This window comes from Dryas octopetala, chromosome 7 (assembly GCF_963921425.1).
Source record: "Dryas octopetala chromosome 7, drDryOcto1.1, whole genome shotgun sequence".
Lineage (NCBI taxonomy): Eukaryota > Viridiplantae > Streptophyta > Magnoliopsida > Rosales > Rosaceae > Dryas > Dryas octopetala.
In genome coordinates this window covers 3236486-3256703 of record NC_141372.1, presented here as the reverse complement: position 1 = coordinate 3256703, position 20218 = coordinate 3236486, and the positions used below count along the sequence as shown (strand labels likewise).

At 36.0% G+C, this 20218-nt stretch overlaps 3 protein-coding genes and 1 pseudogene across 4 annotated transcripts; 1 reads left to right on the top strand and 3 right to left on the bottom strand.

The window, feature by feature from the left end:
* Positions 1 to 279: 279 nt before the first annotated feature.
* On the bottom strand, positions 280 to 3888 carry LOC147278538 (Mitochondrial substrate carrier family protein). Its single transcript, XM_086249560.1, has 7 exons — positions 2903 to 3888; positions 2593 to 2675; positions 2296 to 2503; positions 1791 to 1923; positions 1324 to 1508; positions 961 to 1089; positions 280 to 672 (listed from the first exon to the last, which is right to left on the bottom strand). The coding sequence occupies exons 1-7, from the start codon at positions 3092 to 3094 to the stop codon at positions 565 to 567; spliced, it is 1038 nt and encodes a 345-aa protein (XP_086105686.1). The 5' UTR covers positions 3095 to 3888; the 3' UTR covers positions 280 to 564.
* Positions 3889 to 7275: 3387 nt separating this feature from the next.
* LOG8 (Putative lysine decarboxylase family protein) lies at positions 7276 to 9696 on the top strand. 2 transcript variants are annotated; one of them, XM_086249563.1, is made up of 7 exons: positions 7276 to 7844; positions 8328 to 8425; positions 8562 to 8592; positions 8790 to 8889; positions 9023 to 9093; positions 9164 to 9307; positions 9480 to 9696. In XM_086249563.1, the coding sequence occupies exons 1-7, from the start codon at positions 7731 to 7733 to the stop codon at positions 9498 to 9500; spliced, it is 579 nt and encodes a 192-aa protein (XP_086105689.1). In that variant the 5' UTR covers positions 7276 to 7730; the 3' UTR covers positions 9501 to 9696. The 2 variants fall into 2 exon arrangements, with proteins under 2 accessions (XP_086105689.1, XP_086105687.1); XM_086249561.1 differs by having other exon boundaries at positions 7289 to 7844; positions 9439 to 9696.
* Positions 9697 to 11990: 2294 nt separating this feature from the next.
* On the bottom strand, positions 11991 to 15557 carry LOC147278536 (magnesium transporter, putative (DUF803)). Its single transcript, XM_086251183.1, has 9 exons — positions 15208 to 15557; positions 14872 to 14970; positions 14413 to 14542; positions 14015 to 14103; positions 13743 to 13799; positions 13599 to 13657; positions 12951 to 13071; positions 12628 to 12776; positions 11991 to 12443 (listed from the first exon to the last, which is right to left on the bottom strand). The coding sequence occupies exons 1-9, from the start codon at positions 15316 to 15318 to the stop codon at positions 12224 to 12226; spliced, it is 1035 nt and encodes a 344-aa protein (XP_086107309.1). The 5' UTR covers positions 15319 to 15557; the 3' UTR covers positions 11991 to 12223.
* Positions 15558 to 15996: 439 nt separating this feature from the next.
* On the bottom strand, positions 15997 to 18823 carry LOC147278535 (proton pump-interactor BIP103-like; annotated as a pseudogene).
* Positions 18824 to 20218: the final 1395 nt, after the last annotated feature.

Below are 20218 nucleotides of genomic sequence, written 5' to 3'. Positions count from 1 at the left end.
AGTAATGCATTAATTATTGTTCAATAAAAAAATAAGAACGTTTGTAACAAGGTACACATGGTCATTGATCGTAGTTTAGAATGGGACAAAAACAAAATGTCCCTATTGGTCTTATCCTAATTACATGACATGGGGGTCTTTCATCCATTCTGAAAGCAGAACGAGACAAGTCTTTTCTCCATGGCTCCATGTGGAAAGACATCTTTGAATGGAAAATTCAGAGATTGGAAAACATGCATATTGCATACACATTGCTAGTTGAAGACAAATAAGATAAAATAACAGGAGAAAAGAGATACTTTTGTGATGCATTGTATTGTTGTACTGCAAACCAAACATAGAACCAATATTATGATGATCGGATGATGACGAAAATTCATGTAGCCTTCACCAATCAACTAGAAAATCAAAAGTAAATGATTCAAAGGGAAGACTAAATAGAACTTTAATTTTTTATAACAATGGTGTGTGCCAATCATCTTATAATTGAGAGAGATACAATATTCGTATTAGCCTATCAGACGATGTTATTATCTATCTGGTGGAGTTATGTATGTCTACACATCATTTAGCTGCAGCTATCGATTGGAGCTTCTTCTGTGGGGGCGAAATGTGGAGCCAACTCTTCATTGTGTCATATGCGGTGAAACCAATTGCAACAGAAGGAACAATCTGAAAACACAGTACAACTCTTTTGTTGTTAGCAAGAGGAACAGGCCCAAAAACTCCAAATCAGCATTATCACATATGAAGTGGCCTAACTGGTTTCAATGACAAGACAACTAGAATCTTTTTCTTGAAAAAGGAAAAAGAAGAAAAAAAAGATATAGAAAGGAAGCCCAATTTAAGTATCAACAGAAAGCCGAAAAAAACAAATCTATCTAAGCAAATAACACGCACACAAATCTGAAATCCAGTCAAAAGTATAATCATTTGGCCCATAGAGAATAAGGTAATCACCTTGATATAGTTGATGCTTAGGCCTGAAAACAACTTTTGCCATCCTTGATTACGGATAATAAATTTAAGCCCTTCCAATGAGTTTTTGTACCTAACACCACCTTGAACTGAAGGCTGCAGATTCTCAACCTGTTGCATCCCATAACTAATGTGAAAATCCAAATTACAGTTCAATCACAGTACTTGCATATTACTAAGTTTCAAGTTCAATCAAAGTACTTGCATATAACTTTATGGCCTCATGGCTTCTTCTTGCATCAAAATTTAATGCCAAGCAAGAACATCTAAGATTTGAAAAAAAAGCAAAGAGAAAACAGATCTAACCTTGCCAAAAAAATACAAGAAATATTGACAAATCAGTACCTGCATTTGCCTCCTAACAACATCCAATGGGTATGTGAAAGTTTGCCCAAATAACCCAGCCAAAGCTCCACAGGAAAGCTTCATCACAATGGACTTTTCATACTCTTCAGGAACTTGCCTCTTAAGTTTCTCATATATGTAGAACTTTAAACCAGCATAAGGAAGTATTCCAGTGAGTGTTGGGCCTGATCAAACAAAGGAAGTTTAGACTAAGCAATCAGCTAGACAGCTATAAGATACAAGGATTTTTGAAATATGAGCCTCAATAAAAAAAAAAAAAAAAAAAGATGTTGCCAACGTGTGCTTATGAACACAATGAACATGGAAATAAAAGGTTTGCTTATGAACACGAGGAAGAGGAAGTTCAGATACATTGAATGCGGCAGCCATTTATGAATACAATGAATGTGGTAACAAAAGGTTTTTTTTCCATTTCATAATTAGGCAAGCACATACATAATACATACCTACACCTCGATAAAGGGCACGCAAGCCCCCCACCTTGTAGACACTTGAAAGCACATCACTTATGCCCTTATAAGCATTTTGAGCATGATCGCCTTTCATACCATAATTAAAGTTCCCTCTGGTGTTAACAACCTGTAAAACCATGATTGTTTAAATTAAATAAAAAGAGATTAAATAGTGAATCAATGAACTATACCCAAAAAAAAAAAAAAATTAAACCCCATATCACCCCTGTATCAAATTCCTCTAAATCTGGACACCACTAAAAGCCTGTCTCTTAATACTGAAGTACAAGGATAGAATGGGCTTTCAGATAAGCACTTCCGAGTTTGGTGCCTGAAGAAAAATTAATGACAATGTAACTGTCCATATCAATATGAACTTCAGTGCCTAATTAAGCATAATATATCCTTTTGCCTTCTAAATGCACGTACTCACACTGTATCCCACTTTTCACTTTGCAGAAAAAGAGAAGTTCGAATAAAATATATTCAAGATACTGACCTGATATGCAAGTTTGGTGCGAGCTAGGTCCAAGGGGTAAGTGCATAAAACTGCTGTCCCTCCAGATGCTGCACCAGCTAAAAGATCAATATGAGGCCCTGATCCTAAAGCAGAATAATTATTCAAGATCCAACACCTGTACTGCTCATATGTCATGTAATGTAAGGCTGCATATGGAACAATTCGAACAACACTGGCTCCATTTCCTCTGAAAGATAGACAAGAAGTTAAAAAACAATCTTTATGGAGGACAGGTATAATTTATTTATTTTAAATGATTCTTCATGTCCAACTTACTTGTAGAATCCTCGAACACCTTCATGCTTTAGTAACTTCTTCAAAGATTGAAATACTCCGAGAGAACGGAACTCAGTTCTTGTCTACAAGTTTCCATTCATGCATGCAAATACAGAACAAACAGGCATATTGAGAGAACATACACAGAAAATAAACACATAACAAAGAGATACCTAGCATGACAAAATTGAGAAAGCAATATAAATAAGTAGAAATGTAAAATCATTCAAAATGATAAAGTCCTTAAAAAATCAATTACCATCTAAAATCAATTTGCCTTAATAAACAATGAGCTTGTTAGATGCCTCACCTGCAAGAGTATTTTGGTTCGTTCCAGTGGTGCAACAGCAGTCTTAGCGAATGCCCCAGCTGCGCCACCGGCAATTAACTCCTTAACATAAACAGGCATACTATCAATGTACGAGACCTCTGGGCGCGTCGAAGAAGCATCAACTAAATCTGCCACATTTGTTGACAAGCTAGACCTTTGCGCAGAACCCATATCAAATTACTCCAAATAATAGCACTAATACAGCCAACACCCTTGTAATCTCAATATGTTTTTATTACCCTCCTTGCAACTTGAAGAACTCCTTATCCCATCTATCTCTCGGAAAGCAAAAAGAAAAGGCCTTTTGTTCAAAGGGCAGGTCAAATGGCCTGAGAACACCCAGAAACGATTCGGGTACGCTCACAAGCCGATCCTCCTCTTCAGTGATAACAAGATACATTCAAAGATATACAGCTGACCAAAGCAAGCAGACCAAATGCTCAAAACCTCCTTCAATTATAACAATGCTCCCTTGGCTCAATCACAAACCCATCAATACCCATTCAAAATTTGGATGAATATTATCGAAAATCTTAATCAGCACTCAAAAAAATCAATAATTGTATATACCCAATTAAGATTGCTCGATGCCCTTATATATTTTGATCCAGATAATCAACCCCAGAGCCCAAACACTCGAAACCCCTTAAATCCAAACAACACCCAGATATATCTAAATCCAAATACTCCAAATCCTCAATGCCCAGTTGCCCACAACCCAGTTATATAACAGTAACCAAAATTATTGAAGACTTTTTGGGAAAATCAAAATGGACAGAGAGGAATCGAATACGCAAAAGGAAACCTACCAGAAGATGGATTAGGTCAGAGGAGAACAGGCATGTCAAAGTTGAGGGTACAAATATTGAAAATAGTACCCGTTCTCCTTCGGCAAGGTCAAGGAGGTTTCCTCGGAATCTCTCTCCAAATCCTCTTCGACTACTACTTGGCCTCTTTTTCTTCCTGTCGAACGCGCTTGCAAATATGGTATTTTGAGGGAAAAAAAAAAAAATTGGGAGCGTGACGGTGTATAACTCTGGTGCATTTACTCCAGTGGACCCTCGCCACTATTTTGACCACGTGGAGTTCTAGACTTTCTGTTTTTTTTTTGTTTTTTTTTTTCTCTCAAAAGGGAATTTGAACTCATAATATTGGATAGCATTAAACACTTTTAACCACCAAAATTATAAATCGAGTTCATAACAATAACGCGTTTTGTTAGCATTTAAGGGTCTTTATAACGGAGAACCTAACAAAGGTATGTATTTACCAAAATATTGAAGTTGAAATATGCAAATACTAGAATTTTAATATGGAATATTAAATAGTAAATTAAATGTGTCAAAATTGAGATACTAAATTACAATGTCTTTTTTTTTTTTTTTTTAACATTGGATGGATCGAATTCTCGCATTATTGTAATTCTAATCAATTTGTTAACCCTCTCTCACTAATTAGACTAACCTAAGAATTAACTTGAGAACACATTTTATATTTCTTTGTTTAGGTGAGACATTTAGATAAATTAAGATGGTATATTTGCTTAAAGAATAGACTATTTGTACCATCTCAATGAGCTTCACTAGCTTCTATTAGAATAGATAGTGAACATAATATGAAATACTGCTCGAACTCTCTAATTTCCTTATGGCAAGGAGAAGCTGCTGCATAATGATAAGGGTTTACATTACCATGATACTGTTTTTTGACTACATTATTATGGAGCTGTTTTGCATGTGTTGAGGTCTTTCATTATTATGTTGAACATTTAGGACACCATGCCTTTTCACACCTCCAAACCAAGTTACATTTATGCCTTCACTCGTCCTTGTTCGAGATTCAATTCACTAGGGTTTAGTACTAAACCATTGTCAATGAGTCCTTTTTATGTCGTGGTCATCTACTATAGTCTAGTCATCGATCTTGAACCAGTTGTGGCACCTGTCATTAACCTTGATAGGTGATCCAATTCACTTAAACCAATATATGCAGAAGATTTGAAAAAACAGTCAGTCCTGTTAATAATAATCAAATTAAGAACAAAGCAAGCTTTTGATTCTGTTAATTATCATCACACAACAAAAAAGAAAAAAAAAAAAAAGAAAAAAAAAAGAAAAAAAAAGAAGAAAGAAATTAAGAAACCAAAGAACTAATGTACTCCAAGCTGACACACACATATATATAATGACCTGAAAGACACACATATATATATATATCATTCTTGATCCTTTTCTTGTGCTTGTTGATTGGTGTTGTTTTCTTGTTGATTGGTGTTGTCTATGTCTACTAGTTTCCTCCTATGGTCTGGTATTGCAGTTGGATCAATGAAGGAGGATTGCCTACTTTTGGGGTGGTAAGCTGGGATCTTCTTCCCCTTGGCTTCATAAATGACAGGCTCTTGATCCTCATCCGGCACGCATTTCTCGCCCAATATGATCGTCTTCATCCATATTGACTCCTCCTGCTTCATCTTCATCTTCCCATTCTTCCTTTTATTATACTCCTCTTTAATCTTCTCCCGGTTCCTCGCCACCGACAAAGTCCTCGGGAGTTTGATGCTCAAATTCGACAACAGTCTCCGCTCCGACGCCGATTTCCTCATCTGGGTTGCTTCCTTCACATTGCAAGAGTATGTCTGTCCCGACTGATTCTTCCCCGGAGGCAGCGGCAGCTCTTTGTTCTCCGCCGTTTCCTCATTTTCTGTTGCCTCTGTGTCTTCTTCACCTGTTGTTGTTGTCTTTTCGACATCGGATTGATCCTCTGCTGTTGTCGTTTTCATTGCATCCGGAGTGTCATCGTCGGATGATGGTGGCGGTTTTCGTCGGAAGCCACAGAGAGCTGCGATTATGGCGACGGTGGCGACCATCCCAGCAGCGAAGAGATGAAGAATCATAAACGACGTCGCTTCATCCGCGGGAATTCTTCTTCCCATGAGTACTCACGTACACATCAAAATCAAAATTGGGGAAAGCAATTTCAATTCAATCCAAATTCCTAACTAAATAATAATTTTTTTAATTACCTTTTCATCGTGGTGGTGGTTTTTTCGGTTTCCTTCTTCAATCTTTACCCCTTCGGTTTTGGATTATGAGGTTCGGATCCGAAAGGGGTTTTGTTTTTCCCACAATGTTGGGTTTGATGTTGCTAACCGAAACTTCTTTTCTGAGTTTCGAGAAATCAAGTATTTCGTAGCATCCGAAACAGAATGCTTGAGTTTAGCAATTTGAGAGGGAAGGAACAGCTGGCACAACCGCACAAGTCCTGGTTTAGGTTCGGTAGTTAAGGTTGTTACACTTGTAATTCTAAAGATATAAAAGGAGTCTTGTTAGTTGTTGCATTTCATTTTCACACACAGCAGTAGGAATGCAGGATCAATAAATTACAATATAAGGTGATGGCATCACCTTATATGACGACTATGTAGTATGTGGGTTTTGAAGGATGCGAACCCACTCACGTATTACATAGTCGTCACCATGATGTCTATACCACTACTCATAATATTATTAACAAAGAAAAGTGCTAACAGAAAAGTGCCAACAAAAAATAACTTATCCATGTTTGTCATTCTAGCATTCGGTTAGATGCATGTGTTTTTTTTTTCAGCCAAAAAACTTAAATTATAATCTAAATCTTAGGTTACCACATAACTTGCGAGCATCAAATTCAAAAACAAAGTGAACAACCATGAAAAAATTACCACCAACACATAAGCAAAATCAACCATCACATTTGCAACACAATTAGTTTAGCAGACAAAAACGAATAACAAGAGAAATTTCGCCAGACAAATACACAAGGGATCCAAAAAATGTCTAGAATTAACCATCACATATGCTACCAAATTGGTCTAGCAAAACTGTGCTTCAAACTACACCTCTTGAAATTGACCAATAAAGTACTTGTTATCAAGTAAGTAGCACTTTGGGTGATTTTTATTCTTTTGCTACAGAGCATGGGAGAAGTGCAAAATAGCCTCACCCAATTTGCAACACACAAACTATTTCTTTCACAGTAATTTATAATATAAAAAAATACAAATAAGTCAGTGATATATGAATCCAAATCAGAATGAAGATACATCCAGAGTTAGATTAGCTCGAATATAAATAAAAAAACAAATACAATCCATAAATTCATTGTGCTTTTCATGTTAAGTCATGTCGTTAGAAAATATTGGTATAAAACAACACGAAACAGCCAATTGTCAAATTATTCTCTTATAAGAAGACGTCCTAATTATTACGATTATTAAATTAATATGAATAAAAATATTTTTTTATATATAGGTCAAACTCCAACAGTGGTAGTGTGACCATCCCAGCTTATTTGCTGAGTACTAATCTGTCTTCTCCCAATTTCTACGAATAAAATTCTCTTATCTTGCTTGATTTGACAGAGAAAAACAAAGAAATTATTTTATATTGAATTAAATTAACTATTCTTTATTCTTATATTTACATAGAGCGGACAAAGAGACGTCGGATTAGAAAGGGAATGAGCATGTGGGCTTCCCTTTCTTCACTCACCGGATATAATAAAATCCATCAAGTTCTCGATTTGGATTGCTTTATATACCAATTTAGGATCAACCCAAGTTGTTATTTACAGAACAAATCTCGTATTCTCTCTCTTTCTCTCTCTTTTTCCTTTATTTTGCAAAAAGTTTTGGGATTTAACTGTTAAAGTAGTATATAATCTGCATTACAATTTGCCAATTTTCTTGGTTAATTTGTTTTGGGTTCAGTTCTTTTTCACCAAATGGTTCAGGGTTGATTGTAAAAAGTATAAAAAGTAGCAATCATAAATGGGAGAAAGCAACGCAGGGAGCAAGTTCAAGAGGATTTGTGTGTTCTGTGGAAGCAACTCTGGCCACAGAAAAGTCTTCAGTGATGCTGCTCTTGTGTTGGGCAATGAACTGGTTTGTTTGTGTTCTCACACTTCTCTTCCTTAATTTGATTGATTGTGTTTGTTGTTGTCTAACTGTCTAAGTGTTGGTATATGGTTTAAATATGTAATTTTGGGTGAGTTTGAATCCATCTTGAGGTGCTGTTTGCTGGGTGTTTGATGTTTTAAACCGGGTTTTTGGATTTTGGATGATCGGACTTTCGGTTTTGATTGCTTCAAACACGAGCTTCTTGCTGATTTTATGTTATATGTTTATGTTGTGAAATGGTTATGCAATGTCTTGAACCGGGTTTGTTCTCTTTGTTAATGGGCATTCTGGTCAGTAACGTTGACTTCTTTTGAAGCATATTACTTTATACATGTATATTGAATGTCGGTGAAATCAGTGTTCAATGCACTGGACAAGGATATGCTACAATTTTGTCTTCAATGCTTAATTTTTCTTTCAAAAGATGATGTGCGAATTGCTTGTCTACTTTATTGGTGTATGTTGCAGGTGAAAAGGAAGATAGATTTGGTGTATGGTGGGGGAAGTGTCGGGTTGATGGGTTTAATATCCCAGACTGTGTATGACGGAGGTTGCCATGTTCTTGGGTATAAATTAAACACATACTTTGAATTATGGATTATTTGTATTTTTTCAATTGATAATCGTGTTATTTACTCAAGCAAGGTGTTTTTTAATCACATTTTATGACTTGAATGAAATCTATACTTGCTTTTAATGCAGGATCATTCCAAAAGCTCTCATGCCTCTTGAGGTATTTCTATTTATCCATATAATTATCTCCTCCTAGCCTTTGACCGGCAGTTTGCAAATTCAACTGTTCTTGATTCATTTGATGCTGGTTTTTATTTTGGATTACCCAGATTTTTATGGAAAAATCAGTTTTGGTTCTCTATTTTAAAAGATGAGCTCAATTGGTTATTGGTACACTTTTATGGATAACTTTGACAGATATCTGGTGAAACGGTTGGCGAAGTAAGAACAGTTACAGACATGCATGAGCGTAAAGCTTCTATGGCTCAAGAAGCTGATGCCTTTATTGCTCTTCCTGGTAATTACATGGCAAATTCTCACAGAAATTTTTTGTAAATTACAGACAGTACCCGAAATATATTGTAACTTGGGTTGTAATTCATAAGTTTGTGAATTGCTTATGCTTATTACATTATTCCTTTTGGTTTTAGGAGGATATGGAACCATGGAAGAGCTGTTGGAGATAATAACATGGGCCCAACTTGGGATTCATAAAAAGCCGGTAACCTACTAATTTTTTGTTATTGAAAAATATGATCAGCTTCTTACTAACTTGATATTACTCCATACAGGTTGGTTTGCTAAATGTAGATGGGTACTATAATTCCTTGCTTGCTCTATTTGACAATGGTGTTCAAGAAGGATTCATCAAGCCATGTGCTCGGGATATAGTTATCTCTGCTCCAACAGCCAATGAACTCATGGTGAAGATGGAGGTATAGTAATAACCCAACTTTTCTTTCCTTCTGTTGGTAAATGGGCTTACTTCTCTTTTAATGGGAGAAATGTTTCTGGATTCTAAAACAAAAACAGCCTTAATAAATTCACAATATGTATACTTTGGCAGCAATACAGTCCTTCACATGAACATGTTGCTTCTTATGATAGCTGGCAAATGGAGCAATATAATCAAGCCAAGAAAGCGCAAGCTGAAATTGTTATTGGTGGTAGGTCTTTCACCTACAATGATTCCTGATGTGATTAATCAATACTAAGTTGTGTGGAAGAATCAATTTATATGGGACCATAGACCTTTCCTTCCTATTTACTTTATTGTTCCTTGTAATTTGATTTCAAGTGAATTCATTCATAGTCTTTCATGGCATACTTTGGTTTGAGGTCGATAGTCATATTTGGTTCTTATCAGTTACCACTAGTTCAAGGGAAAAGCTGCTAATGGCAATAAACAGTTTACAGTTTTAATAGTACAGAATCTTCTAGTGTTTGGTGAGAAGGTCCCACAATACAGTGGCTTCATTGGACTAGATAGATGAGTTGTAAACCCACTAGTTCAACTGTTGGTGAAGCTATTGAACTTAGGCATCCGCAAACTTTTATTATGAGCCTGTTCTTAGTACTATAAGAAGGAACAACACCTAAACACAATCATTTAATAACTATTACGCTAAAATAGTTTCGCCTGCCTTCAGGCTTCAGGAAGTTTGAAGAGGCTAATGGTAGCATAGTTTCCGCATGGAAAGTTTAACTTATTCTGTTTTTTTCTTGACTGAGTTCTAAGAGAGCCGATATTGAGTTGGAAAGAGATTATTTTAGTGATTCATTCCATTGTTCTTTACCATTCCCCTTTTAAGTCTCAGTTCATTTGTCCCCTTTACATCTAAGGCTATCAGGGTCAGTCCTTTTCAGTGAAACTCCAAGCAGGAACATCGCTAGTGAACTATGACATATTAAAGTTTCTGGAGACATGATCATGTTCTTGCTACAAATGACTTAGCAACAAAAAGAAAATTTGAGGCAACTCTGCTGGTTGTAGTTCCTAAGTTTGGTCTATACCTGCTCTTATATAATAAATGCATGTTAACAAACGAATTTTGACATTGACAAAGAGGAATTAAGTACTACTAATGACATTCGACCCAAAAAAAAAAAAGTACTAGTAATGACAAGATGGATGAGTTGAGAATAACTGCGACTGCTGTAAAGTCGTGTAATTCTGAAAGGTCCCACAAACATGTTCTTGGCAGTGTCTACTTTTCTTTGGTGTACAAGTCACAATATGAAGACTGAAGCATCAACTGCTTCTGGGAGAAGGTTATCCATTCGGGGCCCCCCTATTCTTGAATCATTTTGTATTCTGGTGTTTGTGAAGATGTAATTTTTCTTTCTTCTTCTTCTTCTTTTTTTTTTTTTTTTTTTTTTTTTTTTCTATTTTTGGCTTGAAGTTTGCTTCCTCAGGCATTTTCAGTTTATAGTAGGAAGCAAGGACACCTCCCGAAGGGAAAGGAGTGAACGTACCGGTACTGTTTTGGTTATTGAACTTGCCTTTAGAGAGAAAAGCAGAGCAGTAATATACTGTAAACCAACTTGTCTAAAATCATGGGAAACATATTGATCTGTCAAATAGAAGATCCCAGTTCATATTTTGTCACTTTTTGGGTATGATTAGCCTTGTATGGAGGTGCCAAACTACAACTCACATGCTTTACTCAGAAGAACCCCTACAGAGGGGATCCAATGTTGTGGACATCTTCTCTGAGACTCTGATTAGTTTTATTTATTTATTTTTCCTTCTGCAAATAGGAAAATAGACCTGCTACCTAGGGATAGTGACATGGCAGTAGTTAATATGCTCCATCCCAGTTGGGTTGAGTTTTGCATAATGGACCTTACTATTGGTTGCTAAAGTCCAAGCCATGGTGGACCTCTGCAGGTGTGGTTATGTCATGAATAAGACTGTTAGTTTCTTGGAGTGGGGTGGGTCACCCCATGAAGGCATGAAGTGAATGCAGAGGTATCTAACTATTGCACTTGGGTCTCTTCTTAACCTTTTCCCTTCACTCAAATTCGTGTCCTTGTCCCCCCATTTTCTTTTGTAGACACAAAAAGAAACACTGGAATTATAGAGAAGGGGAAGAGACTAGGGAAAACTTTGTGAAATTTCCACAACACTCAGGTCAAAATGTTCCATGCTGGAATGGAACCGAAATTATATAAAATAAAATGCAAATTTTATTTCAGGTTCCAGCGTTAATTAGCACCTGCGCCCTCTAGAGTCTCCAAGAATTAAGCCAAGCCAAGTTTATGAACATAAGTAACAGGTTAGGGATAAAGTCTTCGAAACAAAGTGCACTTTCTGGCATTGGAATTCACAGCGTTTCACTTTCCTTGTTTTTCCTTTAGCTGCAAAAATTAGTTCCACTGCTTCGTCAGAATTTATTTGAATCAATTACAACATTTACAAGAGGAGAAACCATCATATGGCCATAAAAGGTAAGGGGGTGTTTGGTATTCTAGTTTAAGACTGTTTTTAAGAATCTTCTTCCTCGTTTCATCCATAAATATTATAGATGAAAAAAAATAATAATAGTTCCTGAAAAAGATACCAAACGCCCTCTAAACCTTTTTCATAAAACAGACAGAAACTATGAAACAATGAGATACAAGCATACCAAATGGAGGAAACAGTTTCAGACATAAAAATGTACACAAATGCGGTGTAAAGATTTTTCCTAGAAGGAACGATGTCAAAAATTGCATGCCCTCTGATTACATAGTAAACATACTCTATTATACACCAGCTTTTCCTAAACCAAAAGGAGTTGCTTCACGTTACTTGCAAGTCAATCAATATGAAATTTTCATGCATATACAATGGTCTTCCCGTCATCACATCAAGGCTTCTCCTTAGAAGAAGATGGCATCAAATGATGCAGAGTTGTTGCGTGGATAACAGTGCTAGGGTTCGGATCCCTAACACGGATTGACCCAGATTTCCTAAGGCTGAAGTTCTTATCAACACCACTCTGTATAAAATATCGTAATGGCCGAGGAAGATGTTGCACCAGTCGTGTTGAGCTCACAAGTAAAATCACGCCCACAATTATAAGTACCCTGTGGTAGAAAAAACTAGAATAAACAACTTTATGGAAAAAATAACCGATGAAGCAAGCCTAAGTGAGGCCGTTTACCATGTCAAAACTATTTAGTTTAAGAACATCCTTTGAGACCCAAAACTAAGTTTTATAAAGCTTTCTTTTGTTGAAAAAATGCGTAAAATATAGGTATCTTAATTTACCATCCAAGCATAAGTGCAACACGAGCTATTGGCGCTGAAGGCAATCTTTCACCCAAAGCAAGCATTCCCGCAAGTACACCAGTCACAATTGATGCCACAGCAGCACATGTAGACACTACAATTGCCCTCCCATGCTTTAAACCCCAAGTCTGTTCAAAAGGAACAACTCACTAACAATTATAACTTTGAAAAACACCAGACAACGACAACAACAACAATAACCAACTTACAAAACAACATATGCATTGTCATGTGGCTAACATCTTCTATTTACATAAACATATGGAGATGAAACTCTGAATCTAGTCAAGCATTTACCATACCTGGTAATAAAACCCTGTACCACTACAACATATGCTGATTATTATGCATATAGGAACCAGCATCCTGGGGAAACCCTGCTCCAAGAACACAAATCCCAACTTTGATATTACAGATGCCATCCTGCAATTAGATGTGTAACAATTACATGTATTATTTTAAACATGACTTAACAACAGCATGGATACATGATTTTACCAATAAATCATCCTCTGTTCTCTATATGATGAAGTTGATTTTTCAGATGAAAAAAGGCATATAAATCATCAAAAAGCAGTGGCCTCAGATGATAAAAGAATTTATTAACGGTATGTGAAAGTATGATCTCACATATAACTAGTCCAATTTGACATCAACAAACCTAAATCTTTTTCCATAACATATGATGCAACTGTAGACAAGAAGCACTCTTCTCATAAGAACACTACACTGAATCACACAACCCTAACTCCTTCATTCAGCCAAATTCAACACAATGTTACCATGTCAGTGTTGACATGGGCAACTATTACAACTCAACTTTGTGTACACACACACACAGACACAATTTTGTATTAGTTTCCCTCCTGAAATTGAAAGGTGAGAGATGTGAATCTATATCTGATAAGGAGCAAATTAACCCATATGAGTAGTGCAGGAGGGAATCATACCCAAACAAAATTCCAGATTCCAAGCCATATATAATTTCTTCAACAACTTCATATTCCATCTGTACCACAAACAGATGTTAGTGAAGGGGTGGAGAGAACCATACTAAAACACCATAAATAGATGAAAAGCATAAATCAAATTACCAACTCTTGTTCTCTTCTTTGACGTTTGTAGATGCGTAGCCATCCATTCAGGAGTACCTATTCAAAGGGTCTTGCAGGCTTAGAATCATTGGATAGCATAAATACAAATATCCAACTGTCTTTGGAATATCAATAGCACTATATTGACACATGCCTTCAGTAAAAAAAAAAAAAAAAATCTAGTAATGCTGATTTTGGAGCAACATGAACAGTGCCGGGAACACTCATAGTTATGCATAAATACCAGACGATGCATAGGATAAGGTACCTACAAACAAGATGGCGACCACAATTGCCAACCATGGTAGATGGAATATAGATATAGCAGAAGCCTTTTGCTCCTCACCTCCAGCACCAACTCCTGCAAATACAAAATTTACACAAATTATAAACAATACTTGAAAAATAAATCACACAATCAAAAGCTGATAATGAAACAGTTGTGGGTGATTTAACTTTCATATATCAGCTGAACCCTATCATGCAAACAAACCTTACAGTCTAGTAACAGAAAGGGGCAAACGACTAAAAACATGAATATCATGAAAAGTTTTAAACAAGAAAAACTAATTTGTTTTACAGTCTAGAATATCATGAAAGCATTTCGGAGATGTATGAGCAGGTACAAGATTCATAGTCAACAAAGATAATCATGAAGAACTTACATTACCTATAGTGCCAATGCCTGCTAAGGTAATCCCCATCCAGTCAACAGAATTCATGATTTCCTTCAGATAAAAATGGGAAAAGATAGAAAGAATAGCAAGTCCACAGCCCGAAACCGGTTGGATGACAGAGACCTGAAAGTACACCATACGAAAAATTAAACATAAAATGGCACAACAATATATATTTATATATATAACCAATACAAAAACAAAAACTTGTACCAATACAATCAGAGCACCGACATAAATATTTTTTAAGGTAATTCCCAGGCAGTAAGCAAAGTTTAAATTCATTTTTTCATAAATGTAAAACATAAACCTATAAGTTGAAAGCATAAATGAATAAATAAAGAAATTGGATGTTCATTGGTCAAAAAAAAAAGAAATTGGATGTTCATGAAAATGTAGAATAACAAAAAAAAAAAAAAAAACTAGAGGAAGGTTGTAGTTGAAGCACTTACAGGAGCTAGAGATAATGCTCTCAACATGAGGAGGGCTCCAAATATATCCATGAGAAAACCTATCAACCAAGCTCTGTTAAGAGCATATGCCCTTATCACCTACAAACAAACACACACATGCAATTAGTAATTCGTTGTTCAACAAGAACCCCAGAATTTGAATAAACAACCCAAATTGCTGGTGGGCAGCTAATGCCGAATTCAAACCACAATCACAAACACACCGTCTGTGTCTGATCATCGAGATTTGAATCAAACGATTTTGCAACATAAGAATGAATGTAATAAGAGAAAGGGGGAAAGGGCAAAAAGGTAAAAAGAGGAGCAGAGCAGTGCCTTGAACTTCAAAGAGAGAGGAGGAAGAATGATGGTGCCTTTCTTCTGAAGAATTTTTCCGATGTTGTTGCCGGCCGTCGCCGCCAACGTTAGAAAGATCGACTCCCACATCCCTCTCTTTCTCTCCCTCTCCAAAAAAAAAAAAAAAAAGAAAATTTTGATTATTGGAAAAAAAAAACAGAAAAAACTCTCTGAGTCTCTGTGCTTGGTTTGTTGCGGACCTGCGGTCTTACGCTACTGTTTTGGTTTTGTTTTTGGGTTTACATTTAAAAAATATATTTTTGTTGGGACAAAAACAGCAAAAAGCCTGCGCGGTGGTGAGAGGGAGATTATCGTCTTTTTCTTTTGGGGTAAGTGGGTAGTAGATCTGTAGATGTCATCTATTTTTGCTTATATTTTACGGTACACGTTGGTGTCTTTTCTTAGGATATATCAGAGTTTGATTCCCTCTCCAATGGGAAGAGATCAAGATAAACATTTTTATGTCAAGAAATTAAGAATGCAAACCAACATAAGAAATATTTGGTAAATTTTAGTTACAAAATTATAGCAGTTGGTGGGCAACTAAGTTTACAAAATTCGATTCCCCTTCCCCCAATAAAAAAACATTGGTGAACAATACATTGCTGATTTACATGAAGGCGATTGGCAACTCTCCTTTCCCATTATTTCCTTTTTACTTTTGTGTAATTCAAGACGGATTCAATCTCCGCCGACATTCTTGCCATGTCTTCTGTTTTTTTTTTTTTTTTTTTTTTTTTTTTTTTTTTTTTTTCTGAGGGGATCTCTGGTTTCATATTTGGTGGAGTTCCTCATCCTGAGTCTTGAGAGATAAGGACTTGCCAACTAGTCAACTACCAAGTGGCAAAGTCCTCTTCTTTTACTCCATAATCTGCCACTGGGACAAATTGATCAATCTGAAATAATTATACAGAAAGAGAATGTCATCGTCAGTAACAATAAGAAGATTTCAAAACCTTACAAGAGTTTGATTACCAGTTTACTACTACCAAGAGAAAACTAGAAAGAAAGAGTTTGATTTTGACACATCAACCAACTTTGACAAACTTCAAGTCTGCAATTGCCCACGTGTTATGTGTTTATTATTTTCAGTTGTGTACTGTTTTGTACTAAGTTGTTGTAATAAAAGTTATTTTTTGAGTTGTGTTTATTGTGTACTGGGTCCCAAAGTCTCTGAATGATATATGGTCTATTGCATTAGTTGTATTCAACAAGTTACACCTACAAAACTCATCAGAAATCATACCTGATGACTCAGCTGTTTTTCTGAGTTTGAGAATGCATTCGCGTGCTTCTTTTTTCCTCTGATCTATCACTGGCAATTTTTTCCTCAAGGATTCTATATCTTTTTCAATGGCCTTCAATTCTCTCTCAGCTTCACTAATCTTTGGCCCAAATCCCAGTTTTTCTTTCCTCAATTCATCTACTTCCTTATCAAGAATCTGCATGATATTTTCACAGGAAATTAACATACAATACTACGGTTACTACCAACATAACAGAAACCAGGGATCAAGTTCAAATTTTTGTATCCCATTTGATGAGTTAGAATTGTATATCTTACTTTAACTTGCTCTCGTAAGGATTTTTTTGAACCCAAAGAAATCCGAATCTTTCCATTTGCAGTAGCCTTAGCATTAGCAATAGCAACGACTTCATCCCTTTGCCTTCGCAGTAGAAATAATCCAAATTTCCCTGTTCTTTGATTTCTCTTACGCGGTCTTCAACTGTATCTGTCTGATTGATCTCATACGGCATACGGGGATGCAACCACCAATTCTGTTTCAACAGTCCAAAAAAAAAGCCAAATCCAGAGAATAAGAAACATCAAACATGCAAGGTACGTAACTAATTGACCGACTCTTATTAATATTTATTCTTACACTTTCAGAAAAACTAAGATCTTCCTGATATTTCAATGGCGAAAATGAACCAACATCCTCCTGCTTGCTCGCATTGATCTCTTTTAAAAGCTTCTTTTCTTTGGCCAAACTGTTGGTTCCATGTATCATCCGGAAATTCAATTTCCGAATCCATGTCCACAGTTCCAACAGAGTCACAAACTCTAAAGGCTAGTTGGGGAAAAAAAAAATGAACAAACAACATAATGCATCACAGAGCAAGGAAAACTCTTACATGTTTATACATCTCTTCCCCTGACAAGGATGACTTGATTGGTTTAGTGGAACCAACACCCTCCTGCTGGCTAGCATTGATCTCTTTAAAAAACATATTTGCCCCAAAGGAATCGTAGATTCCATATCGTACCATCGAGCGAGGCAATTTTTGAATCCATGTCCACAGTGTAAGAATTAAATGGACTAATACATTGTTCTACTCGGAGTCAATATTACACTAATACTTAAGATACAAGTAATAGGTTTATTAATAAGACATAAATCAGCAAGTCCATCTTAAATAGATTACTTATCTGAGTTGGACTAGGAAGACTTAGTTACCTAAAGGCCTTATGTTATAAACAAGACAATGATCCAGCAAAGTCTTTATAGAGTCCTATTAGGATTGGATTCTGGAGTCCTTGATGGGAGGAACTAGGAATCTATGAGTACTCTATATAAGCACAGGTCCCTGGTCACACAGCTAATACTTAGAACCAATAAGCTCTGCCCCATTGTATGAGAGGTTCATTCATTGCTGTAATGGCTAGAAGACTTGAGCATCTTGAGTGGAGGTATTTAATTGCCAGTAATATGTCTTCATCAGGTTAGTAGTTAATTATATATTAAGGTTATATGCTTATCAATAGAATCATATTAATGTCGAGTTATACTTGTGTCTATTGATTTGTGTATGCTACATAATTTATGTTTCAGTTTTTACACACAGTTCCAACAAAGTTACAAACTCAAAAAGGTTCAGAGAAAAAAAAAAAAAAAAAAAAGAACAAACAATATAATACATTGCCGGGCAAGGGCAAGGTACGTAGTAGAACTCAACCCCAACTTCACATACATACATGTGTATATACTTATATATAATGGGTAAGTCTTACATGTTTATGCAACTCTTCTCCTGACAAGGATGGCTTGAGTGGTTTCCCTTGGTAAGCATTGTTTGTATAACGAAGTTTGTCTATAAATAGTTGCAATAGGTTAATGTTCTCCCTCTTTCTGGTCAGACAATATCCGAGTCCCTCTTCATCCTCATACAGGTAGTTCAACCGAGAAATGGCACGGTGCTGATCATACTGTTGACAGAATTCAATAAGGATCTGACAGATATATAGATACATATACAATACATATATATATATATCATTCATGATGTTCGATCATTGAAGTTGACACTAGCACAACAACTAGGAATTAGGATATGCAGACCATTTAACATACCATCCTATGCGCTATTTGTTCAGTGATCTGAACTTTATCTTGATTCAACTTAGCAATCAGCTTCTCAGCCTCTTCTATTCTGGCTTTTAAACTTGGTCTTCATCAACAGCATCCTTTGTAAGGCCATCAAGTTCTGAACCCTGATTCCCATTTTCATCCATGTTCTTTTGCAAGGAATTGTTGTCTCCTTTCCTTTCAAGTACCAAGACTATTTGTGTATAACTAGTTCCCAATTCCTCCATAGTGTTGGCTTTCCTGATGTTGATACAAAGGTATAAGTATAACCAAAAACACATTATGCACTAATGGGATGCATAAAATGGTGGATTTTAGACAGTTCAAGATATAGTTGAAATCCAACATAGAAAATGCCTTAATAAAAGACTATGTGCCAGCAAAAAGGAAGAAACACAAGGATATGAAAGCAGACATTGAACATTAATATATAGAGCAGTCCATGATCATTACCTTCAATGTCCAGCTATTCAGGTAGTACTGCAAGTGTATGAAACAAGTACTGACTCGGAATTTGAGTAGGCCGATTGCATACAAGTGAGGAGATGCTGCTATATGGGTATATAAGCCTTGCTATATACTCAGCCAGCTGCGAAAAACCCTTGCACCCCACGCAAAGAAGGTCAACTCATTCCAAAACCTTGTCAAAGAATTCCTGTATATTCGATAATTTATTGGGGTTGTGTGGCATTGTCAAAGCTGAGAAAATGCACATGGCGTGTGCTTTGAAAAACAAAAAATTAGCAATACGATCAAGTCTCTGAGCATAAATCAAGGAAAAGATTCTTTGAAACGGATGTGGCATCTGTAATACATTCTTTAGTTCCTTGGTAATTCATATGATAGGGCCTCAGCGAGCTCTAGTACAGTATGTAATTTCTCTTTTTAGGGGGTCAACACCAAAAAGTCAAACGTCATAGAGTTGTGCTTTGTTTTGCTGCGATGAATTACGGGTGGCAATTTTGACAGACGTGATAACACAATACAAACTCGACACAAAGTTGGAGTTTTTGAGTGATTGTTGCTTAACACCACCTGCTAATCACGAATAATGGGGTCGGGTTAATGTCTATATTCATAACACTATTGTGACATAATAAATACATTTAACTATTATCATATGAAGAAAATGAGTGACAGTGTATAATTAGACTTAATTTTTATGAGTTTTTTAGTATTGTTGATTAAATAGATTTTTGTTTTTTAAATTATGCATAAGTGACAAGTTTTGGTTTAAATATAAAGCAAATTATGTTTAAGTTTTTAGTTCACTACATACATAGACAATTCGAACACGACAAAAGTGTAAACAAGTTGGGTTAGATTTGAGTCATTCAACCCGATTAATTAAATGAGTAAAGTAAAATTGACTAGTATTTAAAACAAATATAAAACAACATAACACAAACACGACCTACTAACACGAATTGACACCCCTAAATTCAATAATAAGGCTTCATAGTAAACGAATGGCGGCAACAATGTGGGATATGATTGATCATACTATATTCCATAGTGGCTCCCACAGTGTAAGGGGGTGACACCCTTTAACTTTTCGGTAGGGAGCAGTCGTCATAAATTTCTTCAATATTAATTAGTTACCATATGGCAAAATATATTTA

What these genes read in the sequence shown, in the direction of transcription:
- LOC147278538 (XM_086249560.1), bottom strand. Translation starts at nt 3,094, where the DNA reads ATGGGTTCTGCGCAAAGGTCTAGCTTGTCAACAAATGTGGCAGATTTA. An exon ending in GAACCAAAATACTCTTGCAG is followed by an intron (nt 2,676 to 2,902) that starts GTGAGGCATCTA and finishes GGAAACTTGTAG; the next exon opens with ACAAGAACTGAGTTCCGTTC. An exon ending in TTGTTAGGAGGCAAATGCAG is followed by an intron (nt 1,090 to 1,323) that starts GTACTGATTTGT and finishes GGGATGCAACAG; the next exon opens with GTTGAGAATCTGCAGCCTTC.
- LOG8 (XM_086249561.1), top strand. Translation starts at nt 7,731, where the DNA reads ATGGGAGAAAGCAACGCAGGGAGCAAGTTCAAGAGGATTTGTGTGTTC. An exon ending in AAGCTCTCATGCCTCTTGAG is followed by an intron (nt 8,593 to 8,789) that starts GTATTTCTATTT and finishes TAACTTTGACAG; the next exon opens with ATATCTGGTGAAACGGTTGG. An exon ending in TGCCTTTATTGCTCTTCCTG is followed by an intron (nt 8,890 to 9,022) that starts GTAATTACATGG and finishes TTTTGGTTTTAG; the next exon opens with GAGGATATGGAACCATGGAA.
- LOC147278536 (XM_086251183.1), bottom strand. Translation starts at nt 15,318, where the DNA reads ATGTGGGAGTCGATCTTTCTAACGTTGGCGGCGACGGCCGGCAACAAC. An exon ending in AAAGAAGAGAACAAGAGTTG is followed by an intron (nt 13,658 to 13,742) that starts GTAATTTGATTT and finishes TTTGTGGTACAG; the next exon opens with ATGGAATATGAAGTTGTTGA. An exon ending in GTACAGGGTTTTATTACCAG is followed by an intron (nt 12,777 to 12,950) that starts GTATGGTAAATG and finishes CCTTTTGAACAG; the next exon opens with ACTTGGGGTTTAAAGCATGG.